The 14,545-nt window shown below is 41.6% G+C and overlaps 1 protein-coding gene across 1 annotated transcript in view; it reads right to left on the bottom strand.

Moving 5' to 3' along the window:
* The window catches only part of ENTREP1 (endosomal transmembrane epsin interactor 1), a 76,346-nt gene that overhangs the window by 52,422 nt on the left and 9,379 nt on the right, over window positions 1-14,545 (bottom strand). The window contains exon 2 of the mRNA XM_052644915.1: window positions 11,133-11,189. Coding sequence (XP_052500875.1) covers window positions 11,133-11,189 — 57 coding nt within the window. The remainder of the gene's footprint in view (window positions 1-11,132; window positions 11,190-14,545) is intronic.

Below are 14,545 nucleotides of genomic sequence, written 5' to 3'. Positions count from 1 at the left end.
TCTGCCACCCTGGAGAGAAGGGAGCCAGAGCAGGCCAGGCCAAGCGGGTACACAGGTGAGGGGAAAGGAGAGTTCCAATGACTGTTCACAACTGGCCTTGGCAGGTACTTAGAGAGACTGCTGAATGGGGCTTCCACTGGCTCCTCTGAGATACCCACTTTTGAACCTGCAGTTAGTTCTCTTAACATAGGCATCCTGCAGGGCAGGCCCAGCCTCACTCTGCTGTGGTTTGCTCTAAGGGGCTCTCTGGGGCAGGATATAAGCTCACCCCAGGCCTACTCTTTCTTACAGGGCCCCAACCCCCTGGTCAGTTGGAAGTATGCATCGTGGGTTTGGTCTGTGAAAGTACAATTATTTCCCAACTGCAGTCTTTAACTCTCAGCCTCAAGGCACTCCAGCCCGCCCTTCAAATTCAACCACTGTGAGACACATCTCACGCTCTCCACTGCTTACCGTTAAGCACCTCTCCCCTCCCGACATAGAGGTGGAACTCAATGCCAGAGCGATTCAATAACTTTCTCCAAACATTGGTCTCTTTAACCCCTAATCTTTTTACAGTCTGGGGGATGGAGATCAGCTAAGGACTGCAAAACTGGTTTTCACCCAGAAACTTTGCAAGTCCCCTTAGATAGTCTAACACACTGGAATGTGGGAGCTATTGACATCGGTTGTATTTTGGCCTCAAGTGAATCTGGAAAGCAAGAATCTAGTCATAACATCCTATTTCAACCATATTCATGTAACGAAAATATTATAAACACTATTATCGGTTTTCACTCTTTTAGAAACCATTTACAGACAAAGTTTGAATGGTATAATTTAGTTCTAAGAGCAAATGTTAATGCTAACTCACTGCCTATATAAAGGAAATGAATGGTGTTATTATCAAAAGGAGGCAGAAGGGGGAAGAAGCAGAGCTAACTGCTAATTTCTTCATCTTATAAAAGAGAGAATCAGGACTTCTCTGGCGGTTCAGTGGTTAAGAATCTGCCTTCCAATGCGGGAGATGTGGGTTCAGCCCCTGGTCAGGGAACTCAGATCCCACATGCCGTGTGGCAACTTGGTCTATGAGAGTACCATTATTTCCCAACTGCAACAAGTACAAATAATTGTACTTTTCACAGATCAAGCCCAAGAAGCATACTTCCACAGAGCCCATGTGCCTAGAGCCCATGCTCCCCAACAAGATAAGGCCCCACACGCTGCACCTGGAGAAAGCCCAAGACTGGCAACAAAGACCTACACAGCCAAGAAAAAGAGAGAGAATCAAAAGATACTACTCAAAGTTGATGAAGCAAGAAACAGAACTTTATGATATTATTTAAAATAATAAAGCCATCAATAGGAGAAATAAACATAATTTCAAAAACAGAAGAGGAAGATAGGCAGGAGAGAATCAGCGTCATCATGACTCACTTTTAGTGAGACGTAGACAACCTCCAGGCACAGTACAACCAGAGAGAAACTAAAATGGTCAGTTTGGGGGAATGTAGTCACGTTTGGTGGAGAAGGCAATGGCACCCCACTCCTGTACTCTTGCCTGGAAAATCCCATGGACGGAGGAGCCTGGTAGGCTGCAGTCCATGGGGTCGCTAGGAGTTGGACAGGACTGAGCGACTTCACTTTCACTTTTCACTTTCATGCATTGGAGAATGAAATGGCAACCCGCTCCAGCGTTCTTGCCTGGAGAATCCCAGGGACGGGGGAGCCTGGTGGGAGGCCGTCTCTGGGGTCGCACAGAGTCGGACACGACTGAAACGACTTAGCAGCAGCAGCAGCAGCAGTCACGTTTGGGTGCTGACTGCATTCACACACATGCACAGAAGTCCCATCACTTTAAATAAGAATAAGAAAGCTAATGAGCTGCTCTTTTTTTAAAAAGGTTTATTTTCTCTTAAAAGGCACTTAGCAAATTATAAAAGTCATAATGTCACAGTGGTATGCTTGAAATATACATATAGTATCTGTGTGTGTGTATATATGTTACATATATACATATGTTTGGTACATACACATATACTGTGTTATGCATATATATCACATATAAATATATTTTATAGATACAGACATAAAAGAAATAGAGAATAGTCTCAGAGAGGTGATTTGTTTATTATGCCCTCAATTATACATCTAATTGGGCTTCCCTGGTGGCTCAGAGGTTAAAGCGTCTGCCTGCAATACGGGAGACCCGGGTTCGATCCCTGGGTTGGGAAGATCCCCTGGAGAAGGAAATGGTAACCCACTCCAGTATTCTTGCCTGGAGAATCCCATGGAGAGAGGAGCCCAGTAGGCTACAGTCCACAGGGTCACAAAGAGTCGGACACGACTGAGCGACTTCACTTTCACTTTCATACATCTAATTATGGGGCCCCTATCAGATCCAGGTCTGACTCAAATCTACCCTCTTTCCCCTTAACCAACATGCACCAATACCTGCTAATACACAATGTCCATTTATAAATTCTTCTTCTCTGTTCGTTAAAGAGCTCTACAAGGCAACCTTTGGTATCCTTATTGAGACCCAATTCCACACGACTCTAGCCCTGTTCCTTATTTCTCTTATGTCTATATCTATAAAAACTATCCAGTCGTTCATAGAATCCACAGGGACAGGCTCAGAAACCCAGGAAGGAGCCAAGTGAACCTGGGTGCTGGGACCTCTACCAAGGTCATGCCACAGGAAAGCCAGGGCCCTGGCTGCCAGCCTTGGACGCCAGTGGCCTCTTCTGCGTGATGAAATCTAAGCTGCCCTGGCTATTTTGCATCAGCAGCTCCAGCTTCCAAGTCCTGGGCAGAGGCTTCAGTGGAGAGAGGTCACGGGCTCCCACCCAGGCTGCCAGCATACAGGAGGGCAGGCGTCTGGCCTCAGAGGCTTCTGGCTGGGGGAAGGGTCCTGTCTCTCATCAAGACACACAAGTGCAGATAAACCAACCCTCAAAATAGAGTTTAAATATGCAGATACCAGCAGCCAGAACCCAAACAAAATAGGGAAGCTAAAACATCCTCCACTTCATCCACATGTCCTCTGCAGATGTAAAGTGGAAAATCAGTCTCCCTCCTGCCCATCCACTGCACTCAATGGATGTGCCTACTCTCAACAGTTCCTTACACATCTTTTCAGGAACTTTTCATGTAACTGCAAACACACATATGATTTCCCAGATGTTTTGAAAAATCACAAGTGGTACCATATACACTACTCCATTATTGCATATACTATTTACATTATACCATGACTTTTCATGTAACATCTATTTTAAGATGCTCCATGATTCAAAGTGGTTTCCTCCCTTGCCCAAGAGAGTCACAGTTCACATAGCTGTCTGAGAATCATATTCAGAAATTGATGACTATGGTCTGTCGGGTCCAGGAAGCCTGGATGCAGGATAGTCAGAAGGCCCCTCAACAACTCAGACACATACTTCAAGTGTCTGAAATACACTTGGAAACACTTCAGCACAGACAGGGTAATACCATGTACATACTGACTGGTCGAGCTACACCCTCAGGATGACCAAGAATTCATATTCCAGGATACTCAGCTGGCACATATAAAAAAAGCCACACTCCAGAAGCTGCTGCTTTTATCTTTACATCCCAACAGCATCCAAGCAGCTTTGCTAAATGAGCAGTGACAATGGAAATGAGTTATCCAACTGATGAAATTCTTGGCTTGCTTAATAAGTGTAAAGAATGTTAAAAATGAGTTCCCATGAAATTTATGGTAAGAATCAAAACCAATATCCCTTTCAGTCCTTGTGTTAATTAATTCTGGGACTGGCCATGCTCTTCTGACCCTATAGTAAGCAATACTGTGAACAAAAACAGTAACTTAGCTACTTGCTCTAAGAAATACTTGTTCCTCAAAGGTAAGATTGTGAGCCAACTAAAACAGTTATCAAAACTAACAGCTTACTCATCAAATCTTCCTTCCAGGCCCTCTCCTTCATCAGCCCAGCAATCCAAAGTCACTATCTCATAGGTTTTGCTCAAATACAATCAATTCCCTATCTTGTGAGACTCACCTTAAAATCACCCAGCCAGGATCCTAAAACCCTATAAAATCCTCTCTTAGACTCAATCTTTCTGAGAACTACTGATAAGGTGTTCTCCCTTACTTCAGCAGGTCCAATAAACTTAGCTTTGCTTGATCAACAGGATTTCAGGGAATAAACCGTGATATTCGACAAGTCATTTAGTCACTAACTCGTGACCAACTCTAGCGACAGTGTGGAGTGTAGCCCACCAGGTCCCTCTGCCCATGGAATATTCCAGGCAAGAATACTGGAGTGGTTTGCCATTTCCTTCCCCAGGGGATCTTCCTTACCCAGGGGTCGAACTCACGTCTCCTGCATTGCAGGCAACTTCTTTATTACTGAGCCACCTGGGAATCCCACTAGAGACAAAGGGATACAACAAATATTACAGGTAAAAAAATTCATTCACACTGTTCTGTAAGCTCGATAAAAATTGCAGTTTATCCTTTAAGCTTGTAGAACAGAATGCATGAACTTTTTTTGGGCGGGGGGGCAGGCAGGGGTCTGTTGGCTATTAATTGCTTATATAGCAAAATTTGGTCTGAGGGCAGGGGTTCATTTTCACTGTAACAATCAACTTGGCAGGAAGGTTAATTCAAAGCCTTCACAGCTACCTGTTGCTACCAAACTAAACCTGCTAATAATGAGAGCATGACCAAATGGCTTAGGTCATTTTGTAAAGCAAAGCCTTGATTCTTCCCAGAAAGGAGTTCCACAATTTTTTCTCATTTCTGATTTCCTCCTGGGAGAGACGATCAGAGCAGAAAAATAACAGTTCTATTGCCAATAGATAAGCCCAAACCCAGTCTAGGTAACCTCATGATACCTAAATGCATATTTTGTTGCACAGATTACTTAACAACACACTAAAATGAGAGATCAGATCTCGGAGACTGATTTTCTCAGTGAATGATGAAAAACAATGCACAATGTGCTTGCCTCCCCTTACATTTTGTAGTTTCCTGTCCATTCGTGTCTTTTGTTCCTCACTGAGATCCTGAGGGACGGTTGATCTCCCACTGTACAGATGAGGAAACTGAGCGGATAAATTCCTTATCCGCTCACTGACTGAAAGTGACAAGACTAAGTCCCAAAACTTGACCTTCTGTCACCTTCTGTCTGATATTTTTGAGTCAAGGGCAAAATTCCTTAAGCTTTTGCCACTTGGGAAAAAGTAGACAGTCAGCACTAAGGAAATAACTTATTTAAATTATGTTACACATACACAGCACTGTTGGCCACAGAGAAATATCTACTAATTTGCCAATGGAGGAGGTGACGTACTAGCACTATGAAACAAGCAATGGACTAGGAATCAAAGCTCCTAGGTTCTTTCTAATAATAGTTCATCTGTTTGGGAAGTGGACAAGCCAGTTAACTCTTGAGCCACTGGTTCATTATCTACAAAACAAGTATAACACCTGCCATAGAAATCATACAAGAATGGTAAATGAAAGAACCTGGTAAACTGTTATGCATTATATGCATGCAAGAGAGTAGTATAACAATTCTAAAGAGTGAGAAAAGCCCTCCATATTTATGCCTTGAAACACCAAGTGTGGTGACCTCCCCGGTGGTCTAGTGGTTAAGAATCCATGTTCCAATGCAGGGGACATCAGTTTGATACCTTGTTGGAGAACTAAGATCCCACATGCCCTGGAGCAACTAAGCCTGCTCAGCAACGAGAGAAGCCCAGGCACCACAACTATAGAAGAGCCCACACGCTGCGGCAAAGATCCAACACAGCCAAAAATAAAATACTAAGTGCGAAACAAGCATAATATTTCAGTTTATACGCAGGAGTTTATAATAACCTGGTGCAAATAAACGTTTAAAGTTAAAACACCATCCAGGTAACTAAAGAGGATTTGGGACACCTATAATATGAGAGCCAGAAGGACTGTTAAAAAGAGAGTGTTCTGAGTTCTCATTTTATAGAAGGGGAAATCAAGAGATTTCCCCAAGACCATCCAATAATTAGTGGTAACATGTCAGCATTAAAATGCAGGTTTCTTGAACTTTCAAACCAGGGAGTTCATTCCAAATTATTAACAACCGTGAAATGTACTTGAAAGAACCAAACTGCACAAGCCAGAGCTTCAGAGTTCCTTTTATAAATGTACAGACTCCTAAACTGTGCCGAGGTATTCTGCCCTCCTCCTGTTCTTTATATCATCAGGAATGAAAGGACCACTACCTATCCTGCGCCATAGCCCACCTATATGTATATTTCTGACAATCTAGTGATGCCAATTTGTCAATCGCTTTTGACAAAAGGGTCTGGATGTTCCATTACTCTTCCTGTGAGGCACAATAAGATGGAAAGAAACTGGATCCCCAAACAGTTTTATGGAGAAGGACCATCTTACCAGCCTAGCCTACTGGGACCATTAGCTGAGGGGGAATAAAATCTCTGTATACGTTATGCATGCCACTTTTTGAGGCTCTTTGGGGAATGAGGTTTTACCCTAAATACTATAATCTTGAAGTTAGAAGAGAAACTGATGAATCGTTTTCGAAAAAGAGCCAATTCACTTACTTCTCCTATTTTTAGTCTAGAGTTCAAATCAACAGGACCCACAGTTGAGAATAAACCACATACATAACCCCAGAACATCACTAGGGAAGAATCTTCTTCATTCTTGGTGCTAGAGAATAAAGCTGTCTTTGATAGTCATTGAAGGTCATATTCATCCCCTCTGTTCCAAACTGACAAGAAAAATAAAAATAACTATAGCTCAAATTAGCACTTCATAAGCAACCAAAACTGTAGGCAGCATGCCTGACCGGGCTTTCACAGTGGCGACTCTTACCAAGTATACCACCAAAGAAAAACACCAGTCACTGAGGTTGCTGCCCCAGAGTGAGACCCTCGCACTCCCTCAAACAGAAACCAATGAGTCTTAATCTTTGAGTTTCAGGAGGAAGCTGCCAAGAAAAAAAGAAAAACAAACTAGCTGACCTCTAGTAGAACTTCAGCCTCACTATATGTTCACTGTAATGCATCAGCACGTTACGACATAACCACCAGCACCATGATACTTGATGCCCATGCCAACTGGGAAAGCCCACGCGAGGACTGAAAAGGAGACCTGCATTAGTTCCGGGTCCCCTGGAACCTGTTACCCCACTCTTAGATAACACATGGGTATTCTTTCCACTCTTTCCAATTCCCTCCCTTTTACCTCAACTCTCCAATATATTTGGTGTCTCTCACCCACACTGGGTTGACAAGTTGATTTGTGAACTGGGTTCCTTCTTCTCTATCCTGTGTCCATCAATTAAAGCTTGTACTATTCCAGTCTTAGCATGGTTTCATTACTGGCTGTGCAAATCCAATAAGAAAATGACTTCCCTGCCTGAGACAGGGGCTCTCTACCTGGGATATCAGGTCCAGTCAACTCATTCTGCAACTATCTTACCAAAACAAGTCCATTTTCCAACTGAGGTGCCTAGATAAGACAGGCTTCGAGGTCATTCCCAGCACTGAATCTATGATTTCTAAACAAATCTACAATATTTTATTAGAATGAAAAAAATGAATGATAACTAGAAAAAAAAAATAAGACCATCTTTTAAAAATGTTTGATCTTGATGGAAACTATACAAGTATTCTTGATAGAACACCCCCAACATACACACACAAGTGCACGCACATGCCCATACCTCCAGTCCTAATTCCACTCATAGCCAGAACAGATACAAACATTCACAAAGTACCTCCCAACACTGTATTTTGTTCTGGCATCTGAGTATTTTATCAATAAAAGGAACAGGACTCAGTGAATGGAAGTTTCCAACTCTGAGTTTCCATGAAAACTAGACTTTGAAGGAACTAGGTCAAACCAACCCTTCTTTGTTCAAACCAGTATAAACCTGATGTAATCACTGAAACACATACACAAAGGAGTGCAAATGCAAACAGCTCTCAAAAGGAAGAGCTCAAGTGTTCTAGATCAGTGTGCCCACAGCAGCCCAAAACTGAGAGCAGCTTGCCACTGGAAAGCCCCCTCCCAAACTCTGCTGCCAGAATACTCCCTAACCCCCTGAAGTCAGAAGCGGGTAAACACAAAGTTCAGAGAACAAAAACAAGTGAAAAACATTTAAGACAAAAAGAGAAACTTTGAGAACCAACCCAGAACCTAAACAGCTTACTGGTTGCCAGAGTAACCCCACTGTTCAAAAATAAGTAAGTCTTGAGCCCACTGGTCCTGGGGAGAGACCCCTGTCCTCACAGAACTCACTGACCATCTACTGGGGGTCACAGGAGAGGTTCACCCAGGAAAGCACTCCGGCTGCTTTCAGAGGTTGGGACCGGGTAAGGGGCATGGAGGAGGGGCCACTCAGTCAGGGTGGTTCAGGAAGGTATCTCTCTCTCAAAATGACTGCTGAGCTGAGCCCCAGAAGAGGAGGTAGCTAAGCAAACAGTTCGGGGCAGATGGTCCTAGTCTCTGAAGGACAGCCTGGCTGTGCCAGGGTCAGAAGGCACCCCTGTAGGTAGAGTGTGGGATGTGCAGGTGGGTAGGGTTGTAACTCGGACCAGCTCAGCCGGGGTCTGTGATGAAAACACATGAGCACTTCTGGTTTCTCTAATGAACATAGCCTCCCACTCAAATCATCCAACCGCAGATTCCCTAAGCTCACAAAGGGTGATGCTTGTGCGGTTTAAAAAAAAAAAAAAGTATCCACTGAGGGTGGGGGTGGCATGGTGTCACTAGAGTATCCTCTCTGTTCAGAAAAGAAAACTGGACGCTGGAAAGTCAAGTGGCTTGCACAGGGTGTCACAACTCTTCCACAGAAGAGCTAGGACTCAAACTAGGAGTGTCTGACTGGCACATCAGCTTTTTTCATTTTGCTTTTTAGCATAACAAAATCATTTGGCACAGGTTATAATGATATACAATTGAGATTCACACAGACTGTTTTTTTTCCTTTATTATACTGACTAAGGCTCAATGGGCTTCCCTCGTGACTCAGACGGTAAAGAATATGCCTGCAACGAAGGAGACCAAGGTTTGATTTCTGCATTGGGAAGATCCCCTGGAGAAGGGAATGGCAACCAACTCCAGTATTCTTGCCTGGAGAATTCCATGGACAGAGGAGCCTGGTGGGCTACAGTCCATGTCTAACTCGCAAAGAGTTAGACACAACTGATTAACACATACATAAGGCTCAAATGAACTACTGATACACTCAGAAAGTTTTCCTTTGCACAATTCCTGTCAATTAACTTATCTTCTTTATAAACTGATGTTAATTAACATTTCAAAATAATCACTAAATGGCCTTCTAAATATATATTAACAGTCAAAACACAGAAGCTCAAATGTCCAACAGACTCAACAACCGAAGGTAATACAGAAATATCACAAAAAGCTACTTAGCAATTCTAAGTGATAGGCATATGAAATCCTTGCTCAGGAAAACATAATAGCTACTGATATAAACTTAATTTAATATTAAACAGAAAAAGCAGGCACAACATGATATGCACAAACTGGTTACAACTTTGTGACAAAGTTCATATACTTATCAACAAAGATGAGAAATATATTTTTATTGGGGTTATTTTCAGTTAAAATTGCTTGAGCTCACAGAATAAATTCACAAGGCATCTTTCCACAAGAAAACAGTGTTAAAGAAAGAAATGTTTTAAAAGGTGGACTTTCTTAATATCTATCTAGAATAAGCAGTCACTCTATTCACCATTTGAAATTTTAAAAGTACAAATAGCATTAGATTAGATAGTTTTCTGATTTTAATTTATTTAAATACCTGAGGGTCACCGAGCATTTCAATAATGACCTAATGGAAAAGGACAGTGCAAAGACGACGCATATAGTGAAATACTAGCATAAACACTGAACACCATCAAATATTTTTCTGCAGAGACTGTAACCTAGAGAGTTGTTGCAAAACAAACCCCAGGCACACATAGCACATGCCGCAAGATTCATCCAAAGCCTCCTTTTCTCCTATCCTCCTGTCTAATATGTTAAAATACTGCATCAGTAATTTGTTCCTTCTGGAAATATCAGCAAAGAGATGTGAAATGTTATAAAATGTTGCCTGCATTGTCTTCTGGGTCTGAAAACTCTCCAGGTTAGTTTTTCAAGACCATCAACACAGTACCATTATTCTCATTGTATTTTAAAATGTGCTTCTCCTCCTTGTATGTAAGAATTTAACTAGTTTATATTTGTTACCCATCACCTTGCAAACAGTAGTCTGAAGGACAGTCTGGCTGTATTAAGTATATTTACAGAATGAGTTTAGAAAATCATTTAACCCTATTTTGAAATGAATGGGAGAAAAATAAGAAGAGATGCTATACAGAAAAAATAATTTTTAATTATACTTCATATCAAATTCCTACATCCTCTACCTCATCCTTGTACGTTAGCCTCTCTGCACATTTGTCTATTTTTTATAACATTTACTGATCAAAAGGACACAGCAAATAAAAACAAAGGATGAACTGTACACTTTAAAATGGTTCATTTTATACTATGTGAGTTTTACCTCAATACCTTAAAAGAGGGCAAAGTCTACTGCCATGAAAATATATGTGATAAAATATAATAGATGTGATAAAGAGAGAATAAAGGGGATCTAAGCAAGGAATTTCTGAGATTATCCAACCAAAACATTATAACAGTAAAAAACAATGTATTCATGATTGAAGCTGAGATTTCCTTTAAAAGAATGAGAAAGAAAAAGAATGTGGAGAACCTCCTCAAGACTGGCTAAGAGTTGAAAATTGTTGAAGCTGAATGACCGGTACAGGGAGTCCATTATATCATTCCCTCCACTTCAGTGTATGTTCAAAATGTTCAGAGTAAGCCATTTAGTTTTGCTTTACTTTGTGTTTGTTATATCTTTACAATAGAGCTAATCCTGGAACTTGAAACACACAAAATTATAGCAAAATTATCATCTCACTTTACTGTTATGAGAACATCTGGATAATAGTGTCCATTATTAACTTACTTTTTTAAGGAACAAGAAAGCTTTAGCATTTCAACAATTTGTCTCTATAGACTTCATAAACAGCACATTTTACAAAGGGTAAAAATTTATAAGATCAGTACGTACCAGGAGTATCATAGGTCGCTTCCATGTTGTTAATCCTATGATTCCAGACAGTATCACCTACAAGGATAAACAGTATCAGAAATCTAGACAAGTTCCAATCACTAATCCCCGATCTCTAAAGTATATATTTTTAAAAATACATGAAATTTCAAAGGCTTCTACCTCAAACATTTAATATTCCTATTGATTACATGGGACCTGGTAGACCAGCTTGGACTATCTTTCATGTCCGTGGTCCTAAAATGTTTTCACTGACTGTATGTTTTTTCTTAAGGTCAGTTAAGAACACACAAACAGAAAGTAGCCTACCTTCTAATAAATGAAGGAATCAATATTTCCCATCCAGGCTTCCGGCCCCCGGCAGCACCTAATCTGTAGCCAAAGTCAGCCTCATAAGAAGAACATCTGGGGCTTCCCTGGTGGCTCAAGGGTAAAGAATCTGCCCGTCAGTGCGGGGACACGGGTTCAATTCCTGGTCTGGGAAGATCCCACATGCCATGGAAAACCAAGCCCATGCACCGCAACTACCGAGCCTGTGCTCTAGAGCCAGTGAGCCGCAACTGCTGAAGCCCGCTCACCTGGAACCCACGCTCCATAAGAAAAGCCGCTACAATGAGAAGTCTGCGTGCCTCAACCAGAGAATAGGCCCTGTTCACCACAACTAGAGAAAGTCCAAGTGCAGCAACAAGACCCAGCACAGCCGTAAGTAAAAAAATAAAAGTCGTTTTTGTTTAAAAAAGAAGAAGAGGAATGCCTGGCCACAACCCTCCCTTCAGTAGGTGGGTACCCATCCTACATGCGTGCATGCTAAGTCACTTCAGTTGTTTCTGACTCCTTGCAACCGTAGGGACCGCAGCCCTCCCGGCTCCTCTGTCCATGGGATTCTCCAGGCAAGAATACTGGAGCAGGTTGCCATTTCCTTCTCCAAGGATCTTCCCAACTCAGGGAAGTCTCTTAAGTCTCCTGCGTTGGCAGATGGGTTCTTTACCACAAGTGCCACCTGGGAAGCCCCATCCTTCAGGGGGCAAGTCAGTTCCTCAAAATGGTAAACAAGGCCTTTCAGGATCTTCCCCTGCCTACTTCTCAAGCCTGGTTTCCACATATCCCTGGTCCACCCACCACATACCCTCCTCCCAGGCATACTTGTCTTTCCTCAGACTGGCCAGGCTCTAGACATTCTAGGACTTTGTGCTTCTCTTTGCCACTGAAATCTCTCAACTCCCCTCCACTCTCCTGCCTGAGAACTCCTATGCATTTTGCAAGGCCCCAACTCACAGTCACCTTCTCTGTTAAGCCTTATTAATCTCAACACCCCACCCTCCTAGAAGCCCTCTACACATAATTTTTCTCCCCCCAAAATATCGTATCATTTTTGTCTTGCCCACTGACTGTGAACTCCTGTCTTGTCTCTCTGAATCCCCAGCTCCTAGCACAGCGCTTGTCACATGATTGGCAATTTGAAAATGTTCTTGAACACTTATTCCACAAAGGGGGAGGGAATACAGTAAGAAATATCTCATGTTGCAGAATGATATGTCAGTAAACAACCTAAACATCCTCAGTAAAGAAGAACCAGCATTTTGCCAAACGTAACGTGGAAGCCACCATCAGCCCTCTGAATAACACAGTTCATAAGCAGGTCAGAAAGGATGAGCAAAGTAATTATTCAGCCCAGGGACATTCTGATGCCATCAGAACACATTTACCTTTGTGTATGCAGTAAAGTGAATCTCCTGAAGGCAGTTATGAGGATTTATTTTCAAATTCACTTTTTACCAAAATCACTCAAATGTACTATTTCACAAGAACTTCTTACTTAACTCTAAGGATTACAGTGCTACTTGAAATCCGAAGCTCGTAGGCCTGCCTGCAATACTCTCAATTCTCCATTTATTGACTGAGGGCAATCATTTCTCAACAAACCAGCAGAGGACAAGTCTACCCACTTATATCGAGGATGAGAAATACATATGGGCAGACAGGAGACCACTTCTTTGTATATATCTATGTTTAAACATACTATTGCAGCCTGTTTTGTGCACTATATACTTTCATCATCTTAAATTCAATAGGATATTTCCTTCCTTTAAATGATTTCTTCTAGGAAACATACTTGGTGGGGCTCATCTAGACCAGGGGTCCCCAACCCCTGGGTGAGTACTGGTCTGTGGCCTGTTAGGACCCGGGACACACAACAGGAGGTAAGTGGCGGACCAGTGAATGAAGCTTCATCTGTATTTACAGCCACTCCCCACTGCTTGCATTACCGCCAGAGCTCTGCCTCCTGTTAGATCAGGGGTGGCATAATAAACGTAGAGAGGATCAGTCATTCTGAAATCATCCCCTCCCCATCCATGGGAAAAACTATCTTTTACAAAACCAGTTCCTGGTGCCCAAATTGTTGGGGACTGCTGATCTAGAGGGCCTGGGCTGCTTCTACTTACAACCTGGAACTTGAAATCCATGAGGCCTTGCGGTTCAGGTTCCTTACATGGATTTTAAGTATACACACACGCAGAGGGGTGTGATTCTTACCAAAAAAATCATCAAAGACACTCCTCTTCCTCTTCTTTTTATCTCTCAACAAATACTTCATTGGAAATCACTTCATGCTTACCAGACTAGCTCTCATTCATTTCTATTTAATGGCTACAAAATATTCCTTTATATAGCTAGCACCTAATATATTCAATCATCTGCATATTCATGGGTATTCACTCTTTTTTCAATTTATTACCCTCACTAACAATGTTGCAATAAACATCATGGACATATATCTTTACAAACAAGTGCTTTTCATTTCTGGTTGACTAAAGTCCCAGGAGTAGTATTGCTAAAGTTTTAAGGAGCATATGTGTATAAATAAATACATGAATAAATAAAATATTTTGATAGATCGTGACAGATACAATTTCAAATGAAGGGTCTCTGGGACAAAAGAACTAAGCTTTCTTTTTTCCTTTTAGGGAGAACTTGGCATATATAAGCAAACTAAATTTAAAACATAATTGTTAAAAAAGTACAATATGTATTTGACAAATAAGAAATATCAATAATCTCAAAATATATATGACAAAGAAATGTTTAAGACCTCAGTAGGAAGAAATAAAACCTTACTGAACAATATTAAATAAAGATCCAAATAAATCAAGGCCTATATCACATTCATGAGTTGGAGGACAAAATACTTAGATATCATTTCCATTTGAATTGTTCTGCAGACTTAGCACACATCCACTTTAAATTTCAGGAGGATTTTTGCAAACAACATTTTTTATGGATGCTTCAAGAAACTATATTCCAGTCATGGGTGGGGAGTTGTTCAGTCCTGAACCCTGCAACAAAGTCTCACACCAGCTTCTACTCAGTTTATCCCTTTTTTTAAGCTTAAGTAAGCCCTAACACACTAGAGG

Source organism: Budorcas taxicolor, chromosome 8 (assembly GCF_023091745.1).
Source record: "Budorcas taxicolor isolate Tak-1 chromosome 8, Takin1.1, whole genome shotgun sequence".
In the NCBI taxonomy this organism is placed as follows: domain Eukaryota; kingdom Metazoa; phylum Chordata; class Mammalia; order Artiodactyla; family Bovidae; genus Budorcas; species Budorcas taxicolor.
Note: the sequence above shows the minus strand (reverse complement) of the source record. Positions and strands in the feature narration are given on the sequence as shown.